The sequence below is a fragment of the Netta rufina genome (assembly GCF_964035555.1).
Source record: "Netta rufina genome assembly, chromosome: 3".
In the NCBI taxonomy this organism is placed as follows: Eukaryota; Metazoa; Chordata; class Aves; order Anseriformes; family Anatidae; genus Netta; species Netta rufina.
In genome coordinates, this window is record NC_140125.1 from 108,631,070 (window position 1) to 108,658,342 (window position 27,273).

General features: G+C 38.0%; 2 protein-coding genes across 2 annotated transcripts in view; one reads left to right on the forward strand and one right to left on the reverse strand.

Annotated features, from left to right (window-relative positions):
• Positions 1 to 3,193, reverse strand: part of NBAS (NBAS subunit of NRZ tethering complex) — a gene marked incomplete at its 5' end in the record, with an annotated part of 190,198 nt that extends 187,005 nt beyond the window's left edge. The window contains one exon of the mRNA XM_084283852.1: positions 3,041 to 3,193. Coding sequence (XP_084139978.1) covers positions 3,041 to 3,193 — 153 coding nt within the window. The remainder of the gene's footprint in view (positions 1 to 3,040) is intronic.
• Positions 3,194 to 5,700: 2,507 nt separating this feature from the next.
• DDX1 (DEAD-box helicase 1) lies at positions 5,701 to 27,050 on the forward strand. Its single transcript, XM_084284670.1, has 26 exons — positions 5,701 to 5,743; positions 6,989 to 7,040; positions 8,014 to 8,077; positions 8,775 to 8,804; positions 9,051 to 9,147; positions 9,966 to 10,013; positions 10,148 to 10,231; positions 11,135 to 11,218; positions 11,641 to 11,717; positions 13,008 to 13,080; positions 13,189 to 13,265; positions 14,051 to 14,165; positions 14,632 to 14,770; positions 15,557 to 15,617; positions 17,072 to 17,170; positions 17,856 to 17,945; positions 18,505 to 18,693; positions 21,113 to 21,164; positions 21,313 to 21,459; positions 22,134 to 22,225; positions 22,838 to 22,910; positions 23,302 to 23,374; positions 23,492 to 23,534; positions 23,759 to 23,854; positions 24,484 to 24,604; positions 24,902 to 27,050. The coding sequence occupies exons 1-26, from the start codon at positions 5,728 to 5,730 to the stop codon at positions 25,030 to 25,032; spliced, it is 2,223 nt and encodes a 740-aa protein (XP_084140796.1). The 5' UTR covers positions 5,701 to 5,727; the 3' UTR covers positions 25,033 to 27,050.
• Positions 27,051 to 27,273: the final 223 nt, after the last annotated feature.

Below are 27,273 nucleotides of genomic sequence, written 5' to 3' on the forward strand. Positions count from 1 at the left end.
CTCCTGAGACTAAACTGCATTATTATTCCACACACCTTAACCCTTCACAAACCTGATTTACTCTTACTCTCTGAAGACTGGAATTTTACATTTTGCAGTAAGTCCAATCACCCCAGATACAATAACGGCTACCAGATCTGTAAATGCATTCCCCTGTCAAATGTATTTATTTTTTAATTCATTCCTGCCTGGGAGAACAAGTTTGCCTTTCCTAGAGAATTCCAGAAATAAAATCCAAGTAGCTTCCTTATTGACAAGGTATCTACTTCGGTTCAGATTTTGTTGTAAGCATCCTGAGTTTAAGGAAAAAAAATAAAGAATTTTAAAGAATGCCAAAACATACTTTTTTTTCCCTCATTGTCACCAAAACACAGAATCAAGTGATATAGCCAAGAAGACAGACAGAACATGTTTACTTTAAAAATCATCTACCTGTACTTCCATGGTTCAAATGATTCTTTGAGTCCTCTGCTGCAAGCTCCCCCACAGAACCACTGTCTCATTCAGTTTTCAGTGATGAATTACTCAATAATTCCTTTCATTCTTGTTAGGTATTTCTGGATTCCCAGGAAACATGTTATACACAATCATATCATCGCACTGATTATAGGTTGCTCAATTTCCATATCAGTCTCTTTGTGGGCATTGTCAGTTTCTTGCACTCATTCTTTACAAATGAGTGTTAATTTCCCCCAGAAAACTTCTCAGGAAATGCAATGCAGATAAATGAGAATAACAACAAGAACTAAAATTAAAACTAATTTGGGGTTCCAACTTACAAAAAAAAAAAAAATCCATGCAAGATCTATTGCTGTATTAAACAGAACTTTACACTTTCATCACAGGATCAATCTTCCAGTGGGTGTAATTACAGTTAGAAGAGCTCAGAATTTCTGCAATCAGAAATGAATCACCCCAAAGGAGGTAACAGAAAAATAAAGCAAAATCAATAGAGAAAAGTTTGGTTTAAGGCCTTGCTTTGGATCCCAGATGACTGCATAGAAATAAATCTAATTTGATTTCCCAATGCAGCTTTCAATTTCCTTTCCCTTTCTACTTTCCTTCACTCATTCCTAACCAAACAGTTCTACAAGAAATACAGCAGGGATCTTTTTGTGACTTTTTTTCTGAGCGACATGAATAAGCCTTGATTAAAGAAACAAACGTTATGAAGTCCAAGTCACAATCACCTAAAGAATGACATATTACTCCATAAGACTGTAACATCACAAAAAAAAGTTTGTTCCCTCATATAAGTATGTATGTGGAAGATTGTAACTTGCTATGAAGAAATACAGTCAATACCTGCAATGTTTTTATATCTCCTCTGTTCAGAGGTTCCCATTAAACATAAGACCTTGTTAAAATACTTTGATAATATATTTTTTGTGGTAAATGCATTAACATCTGCACTGGACTTGAAAGTCTAATACAAGAAAATGAAAAAAACACATTGCTTTTAACTTATATGGCCAAATCAGACAACAGTTGAGTATGATACAGTCTAGCTCAGCAAGTTTATATTGGATTTACATGGCAAGGTTTTGGCGATGGGGGAGGCTGCAGGGGTGACCTCCGTGAGCAGAGCCCAGCAGCTGCCCCACGTCAGATCAGAGCCAGCTGCAGCCAGCTACAAAAGGGACCTGCTGTTGGCCAGAGTCGAGCCAGTGAGCAATGCTGGTTGGGCCTCTCGGAAAGCAGACTAAAGAAAGGGGAAAAAAAAAAATAATAATAATAATAAAATGCTGTGCAACTGAAGCTGAGAGAATGACAGATGACAAAGTGTGAGAGAAGCAGCCCTGCAAACCCCAAGGTCAGTGCAGAAGGAGGGCAAGAGGTGCTCCAGGCACACAGCAGCAGTTCCCCTGCAGCATGTGGAAAGGCCCCTGGTGGAGCAGGCTGTCTCCTTGCAGCCCATGGGTCCCACATGGAGCAGATCTCCACGCTGCAGCCCGCGGAGGAGCCCCTGTGGAGCAGGTGGATGTGGCCTGGAGGAGGCTGCGGCCCATGCAGAGCCCACACAGGCTCCTGGCAGGAACTGCTGCCTGTGGAAAGGAGCCACGTCAGAACAGTTTGATCCTGAAGGACTGCACCCTATGGAAAGGAGGCATGCTGGAGCAGTTCATGAAGGACTGCATCCCATGGGAGAAATGCCACATTACACTGGGGAAGGGTGTGAGAAGGAAGGAGCAGCAGAGCTGCAGACAAAGCATTACAAACTGACTGCAGTCCCCATTCCCCTGCCCTGCATGGGACAGAGGAAAGAACTAGAAGAGCTAAGACTGAAGCTCACGCTGGGGAGAAGGAGGGTGGAAGTACAATGCTTTTAGTTCTCTCCATCCTACTCCGTTATCCATTGTGAATGAATTAATCTAGTTTTACCCAAGGCAAATCTGTTTTGCCCACTGAGACAACTAGTCAGAGAGATCCCTGCCCCTATGTCAACTTATTAATTTGACATTGTAGTGTCTCCCCCATATCTTGCAGAGGAGAAGGAGCAGTGTGATGGGCACGTGGCATCCAGCTCAGGTCAACCCACGACAGAAAAAACAACGAAGATGAATGGACATCTCAGCTTTTCCAATGATCCATGGAGAAAAAATAAGAAACACACCACTAAAACTTATAATGGTTTTCCATTTTTCAATCTTTGACATTTATTTGCGTGCCTTGTAGACACAAAGTGATGCAAACCTCCCTCTTCACTTATCACTGAAAACCCAGACATAACCCTTCTGTCCTGCAAATCCGGACAGGGAACCGATTTGCCTCGTGCCAGGCGACCTTAACAACGGTCCCACTTCCACCCGCACTGCTTCCACAGCTGTCAGCACAGCTGCTTCTGGGGATGGCAGGAGGAGAGCAGGAACGAAGCGCCACGGAAAGCCGGGCAGGGCAGCGTTACGGGGCACGGGGCAGGAGCTGGGGGCTCGCCCCGTTACTGCGCCCGCCCGCCCGCCCGGCCGCCTTCCTCCTCCTCCTCCTCACACCCGCTGACGTGGCCGGTTTCTCTCCCCCAGCCGCACGGCGGCCACCTCACCTGCACCTCCGTTTCGGGAGGCCACTCGGCGTTGAGCAGCAGGTCGTACAGCACGTTCTCCTCCTCCCCGCCGCCCTCCTCCGCCCCGCTCCCGGCCGCCATCCCCGCCGCCCTCCGCGCCCCTTCTCCGCCAGCAGCGGCGGCGGCGGCCATGTTCACCCGGGCCCCGCCCAGCACCCGAGCGACGACGGTGGCTGGTGGAGCCCAAACCGCTGGAGCCCGGCCGCTCCGCGGAGCGGGCGGAGTTTAGCTCCTTCACAGAATCGTTAGGGTTGGAAAAGACCTCCAAGTTCACCTGGTCCAACCATCCCCCTACTACCAATGTCACCCACTAAACCATGTCCCTAAGCACCGCGTCCAACCTTTCCTTGAACACCCTCGGGGATGGTGACTCCACCACCTCCTTGGCAACCTGTTCTAATGCCTGACCACACTTACTGAGAAGAAATGTCTCCTCATTTCCAACCTGAACCTCACCTTATGCAACTTGAGGCCATTCCCTCTAGTCCTATCGCTAGTTACCTGTGAGAAGAGGCTGACCCCCAGCTCCCCACACCTTCCTTTCAGGTAGCTGTAGAGAGCAATAAGGTCGCCCCTGAGCCTCCTCTTCTCCAAGACCAAACAACCCCAGTGCCCTCAGCCACTCCTCACAGGACTTGTGTTCCAGGCCCTTCACCAGCTTCATAGCCCTTCTCTGGACACCCTCGAACACCTCGATGTCCTTCCTGTAGTGACAGGCCCAAAACTGAAAACAGTACTCAAGATGCAGCCTCCCCAGAGCAGGCTTGCTGCAGCCTTTGCTGCGAAGGGGGCTCTGGAGAGGTGCTTCTCTCTGAGGGAGAGAGAGGGAACCCCAGGAAAAATACCAGGGGCTGCACCCTGGTGTTGCTTGTCCAAAATCTGATAGCGAGATTTAACATAGTAGTATTTATTTAAGGTCCCTTCCAACCCCACCCATTCTATGATTCTACAAAGAAGTAAAGAATGTAGTCAAGGGCAAAATGGGTTAATTATACCCTTGCGGAACATTAAAAAATAATAAAAAAAAAAAAAAAAAACAAGCAAATAAAAAAAAAATAGCAAAAACTATATATTTCTTACAAATTTCCTCTGGCTTTAATGATAAACGCAGAAATCTGTTTCACAGAGCTTATCTTAAATACTTTAGCCCCGGAAACTTCTTTTGCACTCACAGAGTTCCACTATCTCAGGCAAATAAAGATGAACATGTTTATAAATTACTGTGAAAGAACTAAGGCTTCAGTCTCTTTCCTGCAACTTCATAAAGCTTTCTTAAAGCTTAAATAAAATCACAAGCTGCCATTTTTGCTCCCATACTCTAGTTTTAACTGGTGTTTAGTAACATCTTTGTAGATTTTTTCCTATCTTTGTCTTTATAAATGATTCGATTTGTCATGTATCCAAAACCAGGCAAAATTATGATCAACATACAGGGAATAGCGAAAGAAAGGAAGCATATCAAACTAAGATATTCCCAAAGGAATTATTGTTAAAAGAAAAAGCTGTCATGATACAGATGATATAAAATGCCTGTTGTGTTTTTCTCTGCAACACATTTTCTGCATTGTAAATTAGCAATAAACAGGGCTCAGTGAACATTAAAAAAAAAAAAAAAAAAAAAAAGGTTCTGAAATAAAACTCCGCGTGAAAAAAAGTAATAAGATTGCAACACATGTAGTCAAGAGAACTACATAGTCAGAGAGGCCCTCATTTATTAGTCCTTTAAATATATTTTTCAGAGGACTGCTTTAGAGGACTGCTCACAATTGAAAATGGTAGGTAATATTTTATTATTTGCCTTCCACTTAGCATGTACAAACTAGATAAATACCCTATTGTTTTGTAGTAGACAAATGCACTATTGTTTTGTGTTGTAATGGTACAAGCTGCAGTTTTTAATTTGGAATCTAATTTTATTTTAACAGTAACAATCCAAAGATTCTTGCCTTTAACTTCTCTAGAAGTTATCTTGGCAAAAGACTGTGAAGAATGCATGGAAGCTTCACAAAAACCATAGAAGAATGTATAAATCTGTAAAATAAACTGATGTGTTATCTGTGTGAAGGTACACACGTGTTATCTAGCTGCAAGGATACTTCTATACACAGAAAACTCAGAATGCTTTGTACCAAGTATCTTTATTACCAAAATCTATGCGAATGTGAATTACAATAAAACTCACAGAAGATTACAATGCCATATGTAAACGTAAAGCAGATTCTTACTGTAAAGGGACACTTTACAGTTTAAATCGTAAGTTACCACAGTTGTAAACTAAACAAACAGCTCTCCTGACTTTAATATCTGTGTAAAGCTCTAAATACCAGGCCTGGTATCACAAAGATAGCTGAGGTTTTCCATGAAGGGGAGAGAAGAAAGACAGGAGGAAAAAAAAAAAAAAAAAAAAAAAAGTCTTTCAGGAAGGCGAGAAAGCCGTGAGCAGGTCACCCGAGTATGCCCTTAAAAACTTAAAATCCGCAAAACAACAAAAAGTAATTCTTTCCTCCTTCTCCGAGTAGCAGCCCGGACTTATATACGCGATGCACACACGAACGGGCGGGGGTCGGAACGTGCGGCGCGGCGTTCCCTGCTGCCCCCCGGAACCCTAAAGCGGCTGCTCTGGGCTGCGCCTGCGCTCTGCGGGAGGGGAGGCTGGCAGTGCCAAGATGGCGGCGTTCTCGGGTACGTGGTGCGGGGCAGGGCCGGGGGCGGCCAAGCACTGGGAGACCCCTCTGGGGTCTGGGTCTGACGGGGCCTTGTGGGGGTGGAGAGGAGGAGGTGGTTCCCGGTGGGCAGTAGGGGCTCACTGTCGTATATGCATCGCTACGCAGTAGGCCTAGGGAGGCCCAGGTGCTATTCTGGCTGCCCAGGTTTTGGCAGGCCAGCAGGTGTGCTCGCCTCAATGGGTTTGCTGGGTTTTAGGGCATATGTGGCATGCGTGTACCTGGTAAATGGGGCTGCTTGGAAGTTAAGGCTGACTCCTTATTGTGAGTCGTTTCTACAACAGGAAGCTTATGGCAACTGTTTTGTGCATTGCAGTGATTCCTAACGTTTTGGGAGCAGCCCCATCCTGTGTTAGGTAGTTGTGGAACGCAATAAGATCTCTCCTGAGCTTTCTCTTTCCCACGCTAAACAAATTCAGTGCCTTATCATGATTAAAATGTCTGCCTAAACCATAACATAGGATTTTTTTCCTAAAGTAGCACACATCACTGTTGGTACTGTTGTTTCCCTCTTCCTATATACACACCCAGACAATCACCATACATCATCACCGAGGGAAATACTGAAGCTTCTTTAGACCTGAAGATAAGTTTGGGTGGTGGACAGGTTTATTTTTATTAAATAGCGGAGGAAAACTTATATTGTGTCATCGCTAGTTGTTTTATTTGTTAGTATGCACTGAAAGAACTTAATCAGCATAAATAGGAAGTATGCTAAAAGTGCAAAGACTGTTTAAGGAATTTATCTCTGATTTGCAATTAGTAATAACTTGTTGCTAAGAAAAAACTTTTTGATTATGTGGTTTGTGTGAGGCTTTAGGAGTAAAAAATAATAACTGAAAACTGAAGCTTTCTGAAAACAATGAAAATAAAACATTCACCCACTTTTTAGTAGTATTCCTATTACTATAGCAAATGTAAGAATGATTTTTGGCTGTATGCATATGTATGTGTTAACCAAGTTTTTGGTGTGTATATATATATACACTGTCATGCGCTGGCTTTCTGTGTGCATGGAAAATTAGCATGTGACAGTGTGAAGACTAACATGTAAACATTTGCTTAAAGAACGTAATACATATATTTATTTTTGCTTGTAATTGAAAATTTCCAAGTGGAAACACTTCATTCTGGGCTATGTTAATGTAACTAACACTGCTTGTTATTTGTGTTTTGTATTATTATTATTATTTTTGTCTTGCAGAAATGGGTGTTATGCCTGAGATAGCTCAAGCAGTGGAGGAGATGGATTGGCTGTAAGTAGGTTTACCTTTGGGCCTGGCAAAATCAAATTTGCCTTTCAGTGATGTATCACGTGCTTCTGAAAATACCCACTTTTTTGTAATGTAACAGCAGGGATATATATTTCCTTTTATCATTGCTGCATCTCTTATATTTCCTCATAGTGTGAGCAGCTGAAGATCAAACTGTAACTGCAGTGGTAACGCATAAGCTTGGACGAGCAAAGTATGACAGCTTATGCTTCAGTGTCATTTGTTTGAGAAAAGCCCCTGTGCTTCAGGTTTATTTACTATGTGTTGTGGGATTGCTATATGAAATACTGTCATTTAAATGACAGTAAGTGTTCTCCAAACTGTAGGCTGAATTTGTGTTTTTCAGGGTTGATGACTGAGTGTGTTATTTTACCAGAGTTATTCTTCCTGGTGTTAGTTGCTTATTGGGTTGAAATTCAGTATTTTAAAGCTAGTTTTGAATTGTAATTTTGAATGAATGTTACCTGTATGGATAGTCTTAATTTTATGTAAATCTTTTCCTGTATACATGGCATTAATTTGCTGAGATGGTTTCAAGATACTAGTTACATTTATTTCATTAATTTATTTTCCAGTATTGAGTAGGAATTTTGTAAATGAGGACTATGTAAGTGGCTTTAAAAGCGAACCATACTGGAAGGGAAGAAATCTGTGAATCAATAATTAATCTTTTCCTTCTGTCATTAGCATAGTGAGGTAAGATATGGACCTCTTCTTGGGGTGCAATTGAATTCGCTGCATCCACTTGTCACTTCCTGTCAAAGTACATCAGCTATTCCAAACCCTCTGTGTAAATTTGTACCTCTTCACTTCCTCAGCAGCAAACCAGGAGGAATAACTTTCACCTTACGTTACTGATACATTAAAGTGATATCTGTAGGTTCTTGTGTAAGCAAAAATCTTTTTTTTTTTCTTCCGATAGTCTCTATTTATATTAACGTGTTCTTTCCTATAGTCTTCCTACAGATATTCAAGCAGAATCTATCCCACTGATCCTGGGAGGTGGTGATGTGCTTATGGTATGTATGCAGGACAGCCCTGTTCCAAGGAAGTGTGTGTCTCTTGCCTGAGTGCGCACTGTTTCCAGAACCCTTCTTTCCAGAAGGGTCTGTAATTACACTTGTTTTTCTGTCCTCCTTAAGTGGAAAAATACATCCTTGAACTAAAAACTGTAGAGTTTCTGGTGTGTTTCCAGCTGTTCTTGCAGATGGAATTCATTCTTCATAGGCTTTCAGTTTCTGACAACTTGACAGTTTGACAGGCACTGCTACATGAGTGAAAGCCAACTGATCCCCCCTACTCTACTCTTCACCTGACACAGAACTGCATGAAACGTGACAAATACCGTCTTAACAAGTGCTTCAGTCTCAATAACCTTAAAAATACCCGGTTGGCGTACTTGGGTGTCATGCTTTCTGCAGATTCTGTAAGCAGAGTAATGCCTCCTATAATATTCTGTAGCACCTTGAGAACTCAGACATACATAGATAGCTCCCCTGGTGAATTCTGGGAGCTGTTATGTTCCAAGTGCATTGAAAAGGTTTTGTGTTTGTATTTGTCTGATTTCTGTGAAGCAGTGGTATTACTCTTTAAGATCTTCTATATTACGCAGAGGTAAAAGTAACCTTAATTTATAGTTTGTTAAAATAGAGCTGTAGAACAATCCTTAGAGTGGAAGCTGTAACTCTGATTAAACTTAAATTTTTCTTCCTGTAGGCTGCAGAAACGGGCAGTGGAAAAACTGGTGTAAGTAATCAATTTTAATTCTAATAGGAAGTAGTAGAATGTACAAGTATTTTATGTGGTAAGATACATGGTGTTTGTGTATGCATACAGAGAGAACATGTATACATTTGACTATGTTTTTAAACATACACTTAGATATGCTTTAAGGTCTTTCAAAGCTATGGGTATTTCAACGGAAAACCAGACTGTCTGTATATATGGAAATACCTGTATAGATGGTGGAAGAAAAATAACATTATATTTCAGGCTTTTAGCATTCCAGTTATCCAGATTGTTTATGAAACACTGAAGGACCAGATGGAAGGGAAAAAAGGGAAAGCAACTATTAAAACTGGTGGAGCAGGTGAGCTTTCATCTTTCCCTCTTCCAAAGTTTAGACTGCTGTTAATTCATGTCAATTCCATAACACCACAAAGTAAAGGTAGCCTGACTTGCCGTTGAACAGATACTTTTTTAAAAATTTGGGGTAATATGAGTAGAATACAATTACTTCAGATAATATAAAATTACAAATATAAACTTAATGATGTTAATAATGGGAAGAACTGGGATGCATTGGGCTATGCAGATTTGAATTCGGAAATGTTGAACTGAGTTGGCGATATGCAGGGCCAGAACCTGCTGATATAGTATGGATTGTAATCATGGTGTTATTCGCACAGTATGCAAGTGTCTAATATAGATGTCCTTTTAAATAGACTTGCAACTTGAAAGCTAGTAAATGTGTTCAGTCTGTAGTAGTTACAGATTGAGACTTGTCACCAACAATAACTGTAAAAACAAAATTTTGAAAATGTTACTAAAAGTACTAACCTTTCAGTTTTTACTGATAATGACTGCTGCAGTGTTGACAGTGCAGTTCATTTACACTCTGGCTTACCTTATAAGTGTCTTTATTGTTTTCAGTTGTATTTTTAAGCAATTTAATCTGTGCTGCATTTAATGGAATAATTCAAAATTGCATAAAGTAGCTTTGCATTAGGCATCTCTAACTAAGTTTTTAGGCCTTTGCTGACCTAGAGGGTTTGAATTGATTTGGAGTAAGGCTGCCTTCCCAAAATATTAAGCTAGGTGGCAGAGACAATGTGAAATTTGAATTTGAGTTCTCCAGGCTTACCTTGTTGCTTTAAAGAATTTTCTTTTTCTGTCTTTCAAACTTAGTGCTCAATAAATGGCAGATGAACCCATATGATAGAGGATCAGCTTTTGGTGAGTTATCTTAATTGTTATTGTATTTGAAATGTTCACATTGTGAAACAAAAAGAATAAAATATGTACAAAGCTTTCTTTAAAAAACTATTAAAAAAAGCATTTTCTATATAAAACTGTCTTGTCATTTTCAGCAATTGGATCAGATGGTCTGTGTTGCCAAAGCAGGGAAGTAAAAGAATGGCATGGATGCAGAGCAACTAGAGGCGTGACTAAAGGTAGCTATAAAACAACATATTTCAGAGGCTCCTAAAAATCTCAGCTGAAACACGCACTTAGCACCTATTGTTAATGTAGACAGTCGCATTTCAAATTTACTGTCTATCTAAGCAAATGTGCCATTACTCAATTTACTGCTAGCTGAAGACTTTCGAAAGGCAAATAAAGTATTTTAGTTTGTTTTTCTCTCCTTATCTTGTAAACTGCCTTTTCCTGATTGGGGATTGTGTCAGAGGTGAGGCATTCATAACTGGTGTTTATTAGAACATATTTTATTAAATGTCATGAATAGGAAATAGCTATTCACACAGTACTTCCAATTATTTCCCCCATAGGTACATGTGTGCACAGATTTCATGGTTATCTGGTTGAAGTTGGGAGGCCAATCCCAACTGTTTAGTTGGAAGCAGAGAGTCATGCTGACACTCCAGTAATTTTAGGTGGGTGTTCAAAATGACCCTTGAGCAGTCTGATTTCATCAGGTGTGCACACAAGCATGTAGTCTGTACATGGCAACCAACTGAATGCAGGTCAAGTTATACAGCAAGTTGTCAGTGCTAGTGCATGCTGGTGGTCTTGCAGTGATTTAGCAGACCCCTGGGGTTTTGAGTTTAATCAAATGCTGTGGATTCTGGAGAACCACAGGTATCACTAGCTTACCAGTTTTTAGTAGTTATTTGAAGACTTTCACACACTACCTCTGAGCACATACTTTTTCGTCTCTTAGGCGTGCTGTTTTCCAGTACATGTTTCTCCATCAAGGTACATAGGTACTTACAGGTCACTTTCACCCTAACGCAGTAGGGTAGAAATGTTAGACATTTGGTGATTCTGGACTGCCAAACTGAACCACCTCAATGAAATTGAAATTAAGGTGTTTTTTTATCTTTTTTCCCTTAAAGGAAAATGCTACTATGAAGTGTCTTGTCATGACCAAGGCTTGTGCAGAGTTGGTTGGTCAACTATGCAGGCATCGCTAGATTTGGGTGAGTTTCATCTTAAGAAGGTGGATCTACTGGAATCCTGTAGACATTATGGAATGGTTGGAATCCTGTTCTCTTCTTGCAGAGAAGGGACTCCTTGGGAAGATTAGCAATATCAGTGAATTCAAAACTAGTACAGATCTTCTGCTTGTAAGAAGAAATCTGTATAGATGGTGATTGTTTTTGTGATGTTTTTCCTTTTGTTTCAGTCTTTTTATGAAGATGACTAGAGTACCAGTATACTGGTCAAAGATTATTTTATAATACATCAAAACTAGGAGTCTTCAGTTAACACTGAGTATTATTATTTACATTGTAAAAGTTTCAGTTGGCAATATAAATGATAATGGACAAAGAGGAGGTGGGGGGAGGGAATGTAACCTGTCATCCAAACAATAAAAGGCCGTACTGTGCCTTGTTTTCAGGCACTGATAAATTTGGCTTTGGATTTGGTGGCACTGGTAAGAAATCTCACAACAAGCAATTTGACAGCTATGGTGAGGTAAGTTTGAATTACTTATTAATAAAGAACATTGCAATTCATTTCTCAATTTCTTCATGTTGTTTTTTTAATATTTTTTATCTTGGTTACATGCTGTAGCAATCAATGCTTTCCTAGCAGTGCCAAATTTTTAAGGTAAAGTTGCTAAGTAAAAATACCATGAAACCTCAAAGCATTTTTGGACAAAAGCACATTAACTAGATCAAACAAAAGTATGTTAGTATGTTGGATTTATGATAGTGGCTAGACCACAAAGATGTTGATTTATTTAGACGATAAAACTCTTATGCGTGTTATAGGTTAGTGGTTAACTGATCTCTTGGATTTATTTCTTGACTTATTTTAGTGTTAGCTTGAATAACATCACATCTGTATGCGTTGGTGGATGTCAAAGTAAGGGCATGGAAACCTGTATACTGGCAATTGAAGTCACAAAAAAACTCAAAACACATACTTTAATGCCAGTAAGGTATTGAAGTATGCCAATAAGGTATTGAAGTCAGGCTCAATTTCTGCCAGTTAGTTGGATATACCATTAGAAATATTTTGATACACTCTTCTGAAAACATCTACCAGGAATATCTGTGGTGTTTTTTGTGTAGTGTGCATTCTATGTGAATGAATGTTTAAGCATAGCTTATATAAATATGAAGAGCACAGTAGAAATGTCTTTTTGTGGTATTAGTAAAAGCTGCAAATTTTACAGTATTAACAATTTGCTATTTTATTTCTTTTATAAGTGACTTCTGATCTGTTGAACTTGAAAAGGCACTTCATAGTATATAAGTTTTTGTTAAATACCTTTACAATGAAAAGACTTAAAATGATTTAAATGAAGTATTTAAATTTGTAGCATACATTTAATACCTCCTACGAGAGTTAGTCTTTTCAGTAGCCAGAAGATAGGTTTCTATTCGTCTTTGATGCTCTAAACTTGGATTTACATTGGCTACTAAATGCGTGATTAATGCACATCTTCATAATACAGAATTCTTCCAGGTAAATGACTAGAATTTATCATTGTAAAGGCATTTGAGCAACTTTAAAGCAGCAATAACAGTTTTAATATCTAAGATAAATTGGGCAGCTTGAAGATGTGTAATCAAAAATGTGAATGTTGTTTATGTTAGTAATATTGGGGTAAAAATAGAACTTGCTTCTCCTGAAAATCAGTGTTTAGTAGGGAGAAATATGAAAATTGTAAAAGTTGGCAGAATGCAAACACCGTTTTTTTTAATACAATAAACAACCCCAAAATTTGTGAGTTTAACAAAGTTTTTTTCATTGTAGGAATTCACTATGCATGATACAATTGGATGTTATCTAGATTTAGATAAAGGACAAATAAAATTTTCCAAAAATGGTAAGTTTTCTTCACTTTATCCTTTGGAATTTAACTTGAATGCTCACATGGCTGGGGAGGGAGGATGCACATACATGTGGAGTCTGACTGAATGATCCCTACTTTCAGGGAAAGACCTTGGCCTTGCGTTTGAAATCCCACCACACATAAGGAACCAGGCACTCTTTGCAGCTTGTGTGCTGAAGGTAACTTAGGAATATCACAAATGCGCGAGTTCCAGAAAACTGGTCTAGTTCTGATAGAGCAACTACTGTACAATTACTGTAGTTATGCTTTTACTATTTTTCTTTCTGTGCACTAGTAATCCACTACTGTAATGGTCATCAGTGCGTTAACTTTGAGGACTCCTCAAGCTGAATACTGAATATCTTAATTCAAACTGAAATACCAAAACTTTAATGTAAGGGTAGAATAGTTTGGAGCAAGAATTACCTTTATTAAACTTCAGTATAGTGTGATTCCACAGAGATAAGAAAGCAACTTTATAAGTGGTCTGCCTGAACCCTTAAGTTTCCTGTTTCATTTACTCTTAACATTCTGTAAATCTAATAGCGTGTCTTTGTTTTCTTCAGTCTCTCTGGGGTGATGAGTAAAGGGCTTAGCACATCTTTTTGGTGATCAGAGAAATGTACACATCTAAAAATTATATTGGCTAGTTTTTTAATTATGCTTAGTTGTCAAATATGAATAAAACAGATCATAAAAGTTTCAGCATATCTGTAACTGTAAGAATACTTTGATGTAGAATAAAAGAATATTCTTGTAGAAGAACTAGAATGAAGCACAAACTGTCAGGCAGGCTTTAGACTCCTTGGGGAAGGAGAATGTGAAGGGAGGGGAAAAAACACATTCCTTATCTCCACACACGCCTCTTTGTCTAGCTGGTTTCTCATGGGGGAAGCTACTTGTAAAATGAAAAACAATTTCACATGGTCTCTTGAATCTGTATGACTATTTTGTTGAAATCTAGAATGCTGAATTAAAATTCAATTTTGGCGAAGAAGACTTCAAGTTTCCCCCAAAAGATGGCTATATTGGACTCTGCAAGGCTCCCGATGGTAGTGTTGTAAAATCACAACATGCAGGTAAGGTTTGACCTTTAAATTTCTCCATTGTATTTTAAGGTTGTCCGAATACACATTTTGATCACTTCAGTTTCTTAATTTCTGCTGTACTCAGGGTCTTAGAATACTAACACCTCAGTGGTAGCAAAACTAGAGCTTTTTCAGTAGTCTTCAGGGTTGTCTTCAATGTAAATTGCAAATAGTCCTATGCTTGGAATTTTAGAAATGTATCAGATGAGTAAACTTCTCTTAAGTTACTGCAGGGTATCTACTTGGAAAACAAGTGTCTGGTTTTTAAGCTGTATGATAAAAATTATGTTGCATAGCCAGTATACTATTGTAATGGCAAGACTTGTATTTTTTGAATATTAATCTAAAGCAGAATATTCCCTTCTATGGAATATTTAGAATCACAAGTTTGTTTACAATAATAAATTCCAAGATAGGTATGTAGTCTGTCTCTAACTGCTCTTTTTTTTAATCTTAGGAAACGCACAAGTGGTTCAAACACAGAACCTTCCAAATGCTCCAAAAGCATTGATTGTTGAACCATCGAGAGAGCTAGCAGAACAAACTTTGAACAATGTGAAGCAGTTCAAAAAATATGTTGATAATCCCAAATTAAGGTAATAGCGCATCTGATACTTAGGTTGTGTTCATGACATTGCCCATGGACATGACTTGGAGGGTGGGGTTCTACTTTGTTGCTACAGGGACCTTAATCTGCAGTGCTACTGGTAATAGTCTCAGCAATACCAGCTACCAGTCAATCTTCGAATTCTTACACTATAGTCTGACTCCAACAGGTGGCTATATACAAGGTCTGCTCTGCTTACATTGTGGTGTTCACAGAACAAATGTTGCACTTACAAGCACTGGATTGCAATCCAAATAACAAAGTTTGTCTACAGGATGCTTTAGTCTAAAGTTTTTCCTGTTTAAATTGTGCTTATAAAAGAAAGACATGTCTACGTATTAAAGTACAGTCAGTTCGCAAGAGTGCTTTTAATGGAATAGCATGTAATAGGGAGAGACAAATTAAGATGTAAGATTAATTTAGCTTGGCTATTTGCATTGCTAGCTTTCAAAAATACAAGGAACTTAGAAAGTGAAATTTTCCTTAAGATTATAAGGAACAGATCATTTTTCTAAAGGTATTAAATATTTAACATTAACTAATTTCACAACAATAATAAAATAATGAATTAAAATACAACTGAAAACTTTCTCAAAGTACCATATGCTATATAAGAGGAGGAATTTTTATTTTTTAGTGTTTTGCTCCTAATTACGGTTCAGAAATGTTAATCACTATTAATAGTGGAATCAGTCTTCAGCCTGTTACTTTCTCTCTTGAATATAACAAAAAAATTACCAGATGTCAAAATACATTGATGTAATGTTTGTTTTAGGGAACTGCTGATTATTGGTGGGGTTGCTGCAAGAGATCAACTCTCTGTGCTGGAACAAGGAGTAAGTTGTATTTATTTTTGTTCATACGACTTAATAGTTTAGGTTCTAAATAACTCATGCTGTCCCTAGAGAACAGTAATAATACTTCCTGTGACTTCTGTAAACCTGATAAAAAGAGACCATGCAGCTGATAGCAAGCTCATACTGTGCTGTATTAGCTTTTTTCATTTCATTTCCATGGCAACTCTCACTGCAAATGCTTATGGTATTTGATCAAATTCTGTTAGGTATTGAGTACTGCTGAAAATTTTAAAATAGAAGTGTAACTTAATATTTGTTGTTAATTATCAGGATAGAGACAAGTTTCTTACTAACTTCTTCATGTATATGCAAATAAAACTGCTCTGCAATTGTCCACATCAAGCTACACCAAAAACCAATCCTATGCAGAAGGACCCAGCTTAGTTTCTGCAGCACGGAATGTACAGTCAATTCAGTTGTCCCTTAGGGACAACTGTGCCTTTATTCAAGGCACAAAAGTGAGACTCGATCACTGTTAAGGAGTTTTTTCAGTGTCTCTAGCTGCCAAAATCAGACATTTCTCCTAAGCAGGCTTGAACTGGAAGATTGCTAGACTTTGATATGAATCATAGTGTTATGGCTTAGTGGACTTGTTAGTGTTAGGTCATGGGTTGGACTAGGTGATCTTGAAGGTCTCTTCCAACCTAAATGATTATACGATAAATTTGTGATGGTGAACCCTTCCATCTTGCAAGATCTTAAGTATCTTTTCGCTCTCTATAGGTACCTTAAGGGAGGCTGTAGCGAGGTGGGGGTTGGTCTGTTCTCCCACGTGCCTGGTGACAGGACGAGGGGGAATGGGCTTAAGTTGTGCCAGGGGAGTTTTAGGTTGGATGTTAGGAAGAACTTCTTTACTGAAAGGGTTGTGAGGCATTGGAACAGGCTGCCCAGGGAAGTGGTGGAGTCACCATCCCTGGAAGTCTTTAAAAGATGTTTAGATGTAGAGCTTAGGGATATGGTTTAGTGGGGACTGCTAGCGTTAGGTCAGAGGTTGGACTCGATGATCTTGAGGTCTCTTCCAACCTAGAAATTCTGTGATTCTGTGAAGTATATTTCTATGGTTGGTAGACTTTAACTCTCTTACTGTGGAAATATGAAATATACTTGAATTTATTTTATTCCTATTTAAAATCAGATCTGTTGCCTGGAGAGCTTATGGAGTCTCTGCCCTTGAAGATGTCAAAATTTTACTGGGCAGGGTCCTGAGAATCCTAAAGCAAATTGGAAGTTGTCCTTTGGTTGTGACGTATGTCATATGGGGACCAGATGACTACAAGATGTCCCTCCAATACAAATTATTCTAGCAATCTGTGGTTGTAATTCATAGAAAATAGGATATCATACAGCTGATTGTTTCACATACTGAAGTTTAAGCAAAGCTGGTGCCTCCAAGTTAGCTATGGGATCAATTAATGCTCTTCTGTATTTCATAGGTGGATATTGTTGTTGGAACTCCCGGAAGGCTGGATGACCTGGTCTCAACAGGAAAGCTTAATTTATCTCAAGTTAGATTCCTCGTTCTGGATGAAGCTGTATGTAGAGAACTAAATGATACTCAAGTGCTGTTCTTAAATGCAGTATAACATTTCTTAGTTGTAATGAAACAACATTGCTCTGTAGCATTTGGTGCTTAAGTTAGCTACTTCTAGAGTAGTTCAGGTTAATCTCCTTGTTGTTTAAGTGTAATAAACTACACAACTTCCTCTTGTTGCCTCTCTGTAAAGATGTTTCTATTTTACCTAATAGAGAAGTATGTTTTAGTCTGTATTTATAAGATTAGTGAAATAAGTCCCTGTCTCTGTCCAGCATAATATTCATGAAACTTGAAAGGACTAAGACTAGGTAAGTGTTTTGATTACCCAGCAGGTCATGAAGCCAGTGTATGTCCTACTCAATATGCTGTGGAATGAGTGCCTCTCTTTCTTACTTTAATCTGTTGTAGTATAGCTAAGTGTTCACGTAACGTGCCAAGGAGTATTAGCTAGGAGAAGCAGCTGAAGCAGATGTTTAATTTCTTCTGAAGCATAGCAGCTGTGCTTGAAAATACTCATTTTTTTTCCTCCTTAGTAGTAGTAATATCCTGAGTATGCATTGAGCTGTTCAGCTAATTAAATGAGTAGAACTGTTGAGACTACAAGTGTGTTGGTTATTTGGCTGAGGTATGTAGGTTGACAAATAAGAACTGCACCTTTTTTCTCTCATTTTATTCCTGTGTAGGATGGCCTTCTTCTCCAAGGTTATTCAGACTTCATAAACAGGATCCATAGTCAAATTCCTCAGATCACTTCAGATGGAAAGCGACTTCAGGTATAGAGTTTGTTCTTGTTTTGTTTTTTTTTGTGTTTTTTTTTTTTTGTGGTGTGCCCTGCTGTCAGTTGTTGACTGTTGCATGGTATGGAACATTTCTTCTCTGAAGTAGTTTTTTCTTCGTTACACTTCTTGTCCACAAGTAGCACTTGTTCATTGGTTCAGTAATTGCTTGCAAACGTATATTTTTAGGATCCTAGATCTGAAGTCCAGTGTCTATCAGTATTTGGGTTACATGATACAAACGTATCTGAAAAATGAGTGATTACTTACACTCCTTCTAATGCTCTAATAATCATTTCTCAGTAATTCTGCTTTCTTCCTCTTAAATGATTGTGTTTCTCTAAGAGAATAATTCAGTAACTTTGTCTTGACTCATCAGCGGAGTAGATGCTGTGATGAGGATAGCCAGTTTGGGAGACACTGTTGTGCTGCAGGGTGCTATTCAGCTACCACATGACGTTCTTGCAGTTCTACTTTTTTTGTTTTGTTTTTGTTTTTTTTTGTTCTAGGAGAATCTGATCTTCGGTGGTATTCATGTGGCTTTTTTTCTTCTCAGGTGATCGTGTGTTCCGCAACACTGCATTCTTTTGATGTGAAAAAGCTGTCTGAAAAGATCATGCATTTTCCCACCTGGGTTGATCTGAAAGGAGAAGATTCTGTCCCCGAAACTGTACACCATGTAGTTGTGCCTGTTAATCCAAAAGCTGATAAACTCTGGGAAAGACTTGGCAAGAATCATATCAGAGTAAGTGGTCTATAAGTGGAACTTAGATTACTTGTTTGTGAATGTTTACTTATTTAATATGCAGGGTTGAGGCCCAGTGTTGTAGGATCTTTGCCAGCTATTGAAAGTTCAGTGTTTCTGAAATGTTTGTTCCATGTTAGTTAGCGGCCTGATGTTTGTAATGTCACAACAGTTTTTTAATGGTATAGTCTTATGAACATGATTGGGGAAAATACTGATGGAGTAGTACTACCTTTTCAAGGTAGAGAGCAATGGCACCATACTGCTTATTCAGTCATTTCACAGCTAGTGGTCACAGCTAACAGCTTCACTGGTTCTTCCTTCTCATCATTCACAATAGACAGGTAAACTTCCCAACATACTTTTGATAGGAGGAAAAAAATAAGCACTTTACAGAAAGATGCATGTGAAATGAACAATTTTTAGAGGAATGGATTTAATCTCAAACTACATTTGAATCTTGGGTTTAAATTTTGCATTCACCTGACACCTGTTCAGGTGGGAAGCTTGTTGTTGAAGCCTTTAGTTTTCAAGCTCTGGATAACCTGGAGCTGTATTTTATTTTTTAGCAACCCATATGTGCTTAGGATCCGTAGGTTTTCTTAACATCTTGCTGTCTCTGGAACTTCCCTTTGTTAGGTCTGTTAGAGCGTTTTAGTTAAGTCTTAACGTAAGTTCACTTCACTGGTATTTTAGGTTTGTATCTGATTCTAATATAGGAAAAAACATACAAACAACCAGTTTCTTATGATTTAGCAATGATTATTCTATTGCTTTCAGATCTACATGAATAATTTTACTTTTCATTATATGAACCAGCTTTGTGTTTAGATTCAAAATGTTTCTTTAGTTAAAGGTAGATTAACTTGTCTGGTGGTAGAACAGAATGCTTAGATTAGCACAAAATTACATAAGGTTGAAAAGTAATTTTTAACTTAAATGGAGTTAAGTATTTTCCTCCATGAAGTGTGGTCTAATGACTTGGTTTTGCTTAGTATGTTGGACCATATCCAAGTGAGGTTTTCTTGTCCCATAAAGCCAGAGTGATTTTTTTTTCATTGTCTAATGTTCTAAAAGGCAGTTGATCATAAAAGAAAAATTCTTAGTCTTGTCTGCCATGAGAGGTGCATACACATTTTGTGTCTTGCCCCCCTCTTCTGAGGTTGTTATTTTAAGGTGAGACAGATCTCTATCAGAGAGGGTTGTAGAGTCTCCTTCTCTGGAGATGGTCACATCTGGGCAGATTTTGACTCTGTGAAACATGTTGTAGGTGACCATTCTTGAGCATGCTTGTTGGACTAAATGATCTCTGGAGGTCCCTTCCAACCTCAACCATTCTGTGGTTCTGTTTTGTGAGGTTTTGGTTCTTCAAGGTACTCTTCATTTGTGGATTTGAATCTATGTGGCTTGGTCAATTAATTGGAGTTTGAAGTGAAAACAAATATGTAAATAAAATAATTTTAGGTAATATGTCTTCTAAGTACTGGAAGGATTTCAAGTAACTGTAATTTTCACATGACTTAAGAAGAATTTTGCATGTAACATCACAATTTGTCTAATGATCTTACCTGAACTCATTCTAAAGAGTTAGTGACTTTTCCATTCCATGCATGAATTTATTCATAAAGAAATTCATAGGCATGTACAAAAATCCAAGATAGCACAACTACTTGTTTCTGTATTTTTTTTAATTAAAATTTATTTAGGTAACACATGCCTACGCTTCAAGTTCATCTTCTATCTCTTAGTTGTTTAAAAAAGGGTGAATATCTTTGTCATGCTTATTGTTTTGTTTCTGCTGTCTTACCAAAAAACAGTTAGTTGAAAGGATATTTTATTTATTTTAAGTTCAAGGCTCTTTAATGTTTGTTCTCAGGTTATAGTATTGTGAACAGTACATTTAATGCCTGAATATTTTTTTAAACTTACAAGGGAGGGTTAGTGTGAACTTCAGAATCTGAGTTATCTCTATGTAATGGAGCCAGTCCTGCTGTCTCAAGCATTTTAGACGATTAAGAACAACATTAATTTCATTATTTTATTTAAAAAGAAATCTACGATATTAAATCTCATTTTAAAATTATTTCTTAGCTAGAAGCAGTCACAATAAGTGAAGTTTCAGGATTGTGAGTGTAAACAATCGATTCCATTCAAAAGGATAAATGAATTGCAGCTGGTCTTGTGTCTGGAATTTGGTTCTTAAGGCCTGCTGATGAACAGAAAGAGGGTTTTTAGTGACTAATGGGTTGATTGAGGAAAGTCTTTGCAGAGCTGAGAGGATGATGCAGGTTTTTATTAGAAACATTGAGTAAATTCTAAGTAGTTGGTGGTAGGTTTTCTTCCTCCATTCTTGTGATTGAATGTGGTTTAGCTACTGCTACAATGAAGTGGCTGAAGGTTGTTTGTGTTTTTTTCCTAGACTGATGAAGTACATGCAAAAGACAATACACGTCCTGGTGCTAACACTCCAGGTAAAAAAAAAAAATGAGGGTGTAGTTTACCAGCTCTGCTAGTAAATGTTTACCTGTCTACTCAAAGGCTAGAGATCTTTAAGTGCATACTGTTTAAAGGCTTTTTGTATTTTTAAATAATTGAATAAAAATATTTTCTTTAACTTAGAAATGTGGTCTGAAGCTATCAAAATTCTGAAGGGAGAGTACACTGTTCGGGCAATCAAAGAGCACAAGATGGACCAAGCCATTATTTTCTGCAGGACAAAAATAGATTGTGATAATATGGAGCAGTACTTCATCCAACAGGGCGGAGGTAGTATTTTCACCAGAACTGTATTCTATTCCCTTCTCTGCTTATTTTAAAGACAACTTTATGATGAGGTCATTGATATTCAGATATCACACAAATAAGACTGTGCCCAAGTTTTTTAACATAGGGCATAAAAGTCACGGCTCACTCCAGTGTGGGAGGAAGCCATGAATACCAGTTCTAGGCAGCTTTGAAGTGGGTAGAAACAACCCATTGTGCGCCGAAATTTGAACCAGTAAGAGAGATGTATGGGGCCTCTACTGAAATGTAAGCAAGAATGAGAGGTAGTTGCTCTAAACACAGGAGGGAATGTGAGGATGCACAGAAATACAAATACGAGGAGACAGAAGGAGAAATATGAGAGCACACAGGAGGGTTGAAATAAGACACAAGGAGAAAGGTAAAGAGATGTATCTGGGGAAAGAAAGGGACGTTTAGACTAGAAAGGGGTGAGGAAATGTCTGCACAAAACCCTTCTGGTGAGGGGGGAGGAAAGCTGTTTAATTATCTTGTTTTTACCAATGCCTGTATCAGTAACTAGAAGTTTGTTTTAGAATAATAAATCAAGGGAAATTCCCCCAAGCTGAGACTTTTCCCCACCTGTGCTTCTTTCACTGCTGTATCGTGTTGTGCCATACCTTATATGTGATGTTATTAATGCATGGTAACTCTTTCAGGCCCTGATAGGAAGGGACATCAGTTCTCATGTGTCTGTCTGCATGGTGACAGAAAACCTCAAGAAAGAAAACAGAACCTGGAGAGATTTAAGGTGATGCAGCAGATTCTAGCAGGCTTTTCCCTCATTTCCTAATAACTGAAGTCAGACCTTGTATGTTAATACGTGCCCTCAATTTAAATTAAAATGGGTTTGGATGTTTTATAACTCTAAAACTCTAGAACTTCTAAAATTATAAGATGCAGTTTCTTTTAAGTGGAAATCTATATTCAGTTAACATGACCTCTGAGTTTTCATTGATATTTTCATTGGTAGGGTAGAGATAGGTTTACTTACAAGTAAACCTAAATTTAAGCTCTGTAACAGATCATTATTTTCTAAAATTACTGGATCTTGAATATTAAAAAACAAATCAAATGATAGTTTAAATACTAAACTGTTGGGTTTGTGTTTTTTTTTTTTTTTTAAGACATTTATTGATTTATATTTGCCTTATCTTGCTGGGAAAAAATAAGGATGTAAACTGACCAAGCCATTCATGTTCAGAAAGCACTGTTGTACTACAGAAGAGCTTTATTTGGAGTATTGTGTAAATGTACAGATGTGCCTTCAAGGTACAGTAAACGGGAACAACTGCTGCTGTTTTAGTGCTTGGATTTTGGTTCGGTTTACTTAGTTCACCACTTGTAATAACTATGTTTTCAGAGGGGAGATGTCCGTTTCTTGATCTGCACGGACGTTGCAGCTAGAGGAATTGATATTCATGGTGTTCCCTATGGTAAGATATAACTCTTAAACCAAGCTATTGAATTTCTATATGGCTTTAATATATTCTCAGTCCTTTCAACGAATTAAAACAGGTAATGGGGAAGAAATTTTATGGTGGAAGCCTTAAATGTAGGTGGCACAGGTGGGTAATGACACCTGTAACTGCTCTAACAGAATGTTAAGTTCACATTTGATAGTGTGTATACGGGCTAAGAAGAAGGAGTGCAGTGATCAAAAGCATATTTACTTTAGTTGTGTGATCTGTAACATTAGCTCACGTATTTAAAGTGTGTGTGTATATGTATATATGTGTATGTAAAGTGCATATATAAATATAAAATGTATATGTATAAAATGTGTAAGTATATGCACACACGTTACGTGGATTGTGTCTTCTACAGTTATCAATGTCACGCTGCCTGATGAAAAACAGAACTATGTTCACCGAATTGGGAGAGTAGGCCGAGCTGAAAGGTATGTATGTGTTCAGAGTAGACACCATACATTTTTGGACTTCTTTTTTTTTGCTTTTAATAAGTTGGCAATAGTTGTTGAAACACATTTTTCTCTTTCTTCCCCCCATTATTTCAGGATGGGTCTGGCAATCTCCCTTGTGGCAAAAGAAAAAGAAAAGGTAATTACACTCCAAAGCAAAATCGAACAGATGCTTTTTACTGAAGTTCCATTCACAGCTGATGCCTGACTTTAACAGCCTGCATTGGAAAATTGCTGCTTCTTTCCTCCTTAACTGAAAGGAACTCTGGAAAGATATCTACATTATTTTCCAAGCTAGAACTAAAAAATGAATATACTAAACTATTTCTCAAAGTTTAAAAGTTTGTTTTCCCTTATTTCTAGGTTTGGTATCATGTATGCAGTAGTCGTGGAAAAGGATGTTACAATACTAGACTGAAGGAAGAAGGTGGTTGTACTATATGGTACAATGAGATGCAGGTAAAACTTCTGCTTGACCAGAATGTTCTTCCAGTACCTTAAGGGGGTTTCCAAGAAAGCTGGGGAGGAACTCTTTATCAGGGATTGTATTGATGGGACAAGGAGGAATGGTTTTAAACTAAAAAAAGTGCTTTAGTATGAGGATAGAGAGACACTGGAACAGGTTGCTTAGAGAAGCTTTGAATGCCTTATCCCTGACAGTGTTTAAGGCTAAGTTGGATGGGGCTTTGAGCAACCTGGTATAAAGAGAGGTGCCCCTGTCCATGGCAGTGTGGTTGGGATTAAATGATCTCTAAGAACCCTCCTAATCCAAGCCTTTCTGTGATTGACTCTGTGATTTCCTCTAAAAGACTGGATTATAGTCTGTTTTAACCATTTAGTTGAAGTACAGATCTATCTTCAAGGTGTTTATAACTTTACTTCCATTTGAAGAGGAAACTAGAGAGCTATGCAAATTATACTTTCTGTAAGTAGTGTATTGAATTTGGAAAAATTAGTCTTTGGTCTCCAAGCCTACGTTGTTTCCTATATATAGTTTTTGTTGATGCTGTTTGAATGGCATTCAAAAAAAGACTGTTATAACTGGAGTCTTAGAGCATAAGTGTAATTTAATTTATTTTTTCTTTTAGTTGTTGGGGGAGATTGAAGAACACTTAAACTGCACTATTGCCCAAATTGAACCAGATATAAAAGTGCCAGTAGATGACTTTGATGGGAAGGTTACATATGGGCAGAAAAGAGCCCTTGGTGGTAAGGAAAAAAAAAACTTTTGAGTTATGCTGCTATACAGCATCTAGTTTTTTTTGTTGTTGTTTTCTGCTTCGTAATGACAAATTCATGGATTAAAAAAAAAGGTTAATTCTTTGCTGTCTCATGCGTTTGTTCCAATACAGCCTCTGGGTCGCAAGCAGCCAAAGTGTGTTTATACCTGTTTTTATAGTTAACTTAAACTTTTTTTAAACTTTCTGAATGACTGTTGGTGAATGTTACTAGTTCTGCTGACAAATGGCTTTGAACATATCACTTAGACTGGGTCTTTTTTGGCAGGTGGACTCTATAAAGGCCATGTGGATATTCTGGCGCCTACAGTACAAGAGTTGGCTGCCCTTGAAAAGGAGGCTCAGACATCTTTCTTGCATCTTGGCTATCTTCCTAACCAGCTGTTCAGAACATTCTGATTGTGTCACACTTGAGACGAGGCTTGAGTTAATAAATATTCTACCCTAGAAATACAAAAATCTTGTACTGTCTCTTGAGTAGCAGTAGTAAGAAAAGGATTAAAATTCAATATACTTCTTGCATGATGAACAGCTTGTTCAGCGTTGTTAACTCTGTATTAGGTGTTGGCTTGATAAAAGTAAAAGAAATCAAAGAATGGTTTCTGTTGATTTTCTTTTGTCTTTCCTTAAGAGTTAATTTGCAGAATAATTTGCAGAATCATTCTTTCCATAGGTTTTTGATTCATTGATAATACAAGTATAGTTAAGCGAATCTGGAAGACAGTTTAATTCTTTGCAAAGTATATGTAAAAAACTTCATTAATTCTGTACTGTCATTTTTAATGCTGTGCTATTTAAAAGTGCATTCAGTTGCAGATAGATGCTTATATTTAAGATATTGAAGTAAAAAAAATAGAAATAAAAAACAACTTCAGGAAGTATGTATTTGGAACTGAGTTATTCCAAAGCCAAAATGTTGGCTGAGTGTTTTGATTCTCTAAGATCAGATTTCTCTAAGGTGATGTCTTAAACTTGTGCAGCTGATCTTGTACAAAGAACTCTACATTATTTTGAGTTTATACAGAAGTATTGCACTAGCATCAAAGCAGTTTATAAGTCTGCATGAAAATCTGTCATGAAGTAGGATAGGTTAAAGTACTCAGTGCCTCTCACACTGTTTTCGTGTGGCATTCGTTTGTTCAGATGAAGTTGTTGTCTAATTTGATTTTTTTTTTAACTTCTGTCTTTCTCTAGTGACTTTCCCCAGATATTAGTTAAGAAAACTTCAGTGACTTTACCTGCAAATTCTGTCACTTAAATATCAAAGGTCATTGGGAATGTCTGATAACCAGGAAGAGAAGTAACATTTTGCATTCTTCGTGAAGAGTTCTAGTCGCAAAAGAAAAAACCTGCAATCTGCTTGCAGGAAGCTGTAAAAAAAAATAATAAGAAAAATCCAGTTAAATAAAGAAATGTTCCCATCCCCCTGGTGTTATTTGGAGAAGGTAGACTGAGTCCTAGCTAGCCTAATAAAATACACGGATTTCTCATTAAGTTGAGTAAATTTCAATATGAAATGCCATGACTGGTGTCACCTGATCATAAATTGGTAATGGTGAAATCCTTCCTTCAGCACCTTTTAATTTTTTTTTTTAAAGGGCGTGGTGGCAGGGAACTTAGCATTTGGATTTGGAACTAACTTTTGTTGTATCAGTCCTTTCTCATCAGGCCAGTGTAATTAAATCTATTGATCATATGTGAAGCACAATTTATTGCAGTGCTAAAAATAATTTCAAATACAGGAGAAAATGTGCGATGCATGCTTGCAAATTGAAATGTTGTGAAAATGAGTTTTGCCTAATTCATTTGCCTGGTTCATTTTAAAGTGCATTTTAATTCAGAGAACTTTGGAATTTGGGAAGAGGGTGGGGCTGGGGGAGGAAGGTACATGAAGTCAAAATCTTACCAGCACTGGTCTTTTTATTAGGGAGTAATATTTAGAACAAATGTGCAAATTGTTCCAAGTGCTGATATGCTTCAAGCTGGCTATTGAGTACCTAGACTTAAGCATATGATGTCAAAACACTTAAGACTGCTTTATTCAGTTTTCTTTTTCACTCAAAATTGAAAGTGGTTTTAGGTGTGTGCCAGTGTCTGTTTAAAGCTTGTATTTCATTGGTGTAGAAGCTGAAATAACTGAAGTACCCTAATGAATACTTTTTTTGCCCTTCTCCAGGAGGGTTTTGCTGATGTTCTTTCAAGGGCTGTAGCATGAGAAGGAAGAAGAGAGGGAAAGAGGAACTTCAAATTGAGTTATCAAGAACGTAACTTGTGCTCAACAGGAAATCCAATCTGCCCTAAGAAAAGTAGATGAGATGTCTAAATTCTGAGGAATTTATACTTATTCTTTATATTATTTTCAGTTACTGCTATCTTAAAACACTACAGGGGAAATAAAAATATTCTGGAAAGCATAACTTCATCAGTGTTTTTTTTTTTAAATGAGACTTTTAGAAAACCAAATTGAATTCTACGAAAATAACTTCAGACAACAGTCCCTGCCATGAAATCCCAGCATGTTTATTGTCTTTTAGTTTTATTTCAGAACACGTATGCCTTACCACCTAGTAACACTAAGCAGTAAGCCATTTGTAGCTAGAGTAGCTGAAATGTAGGTACTTGCCTGTTGAAGCTGAGTGC

What these genes read in the sequence shown, in the direction of transcription:
- DDX1 (XM_084284670.1), top strand. An exon ending in AGAGTAGGCCGAGCTGAAAG is followed by an intron (nt 23,375 to 23,491) that starts GTATGTATGTGT and finishes CCATTATTTCAG; the next exon opens with GATGGGTCTGGCAATCTCCC. An exon ending in GCAGAAAAGAGCCCTTGGTG is followed by an intron (nt 24,605 to 24,901) that starts GTAAGGAAAAAA and finishes CTTTTTTGGCAG; the next exon opens with GTGGACTCTATAAAGGCCAT.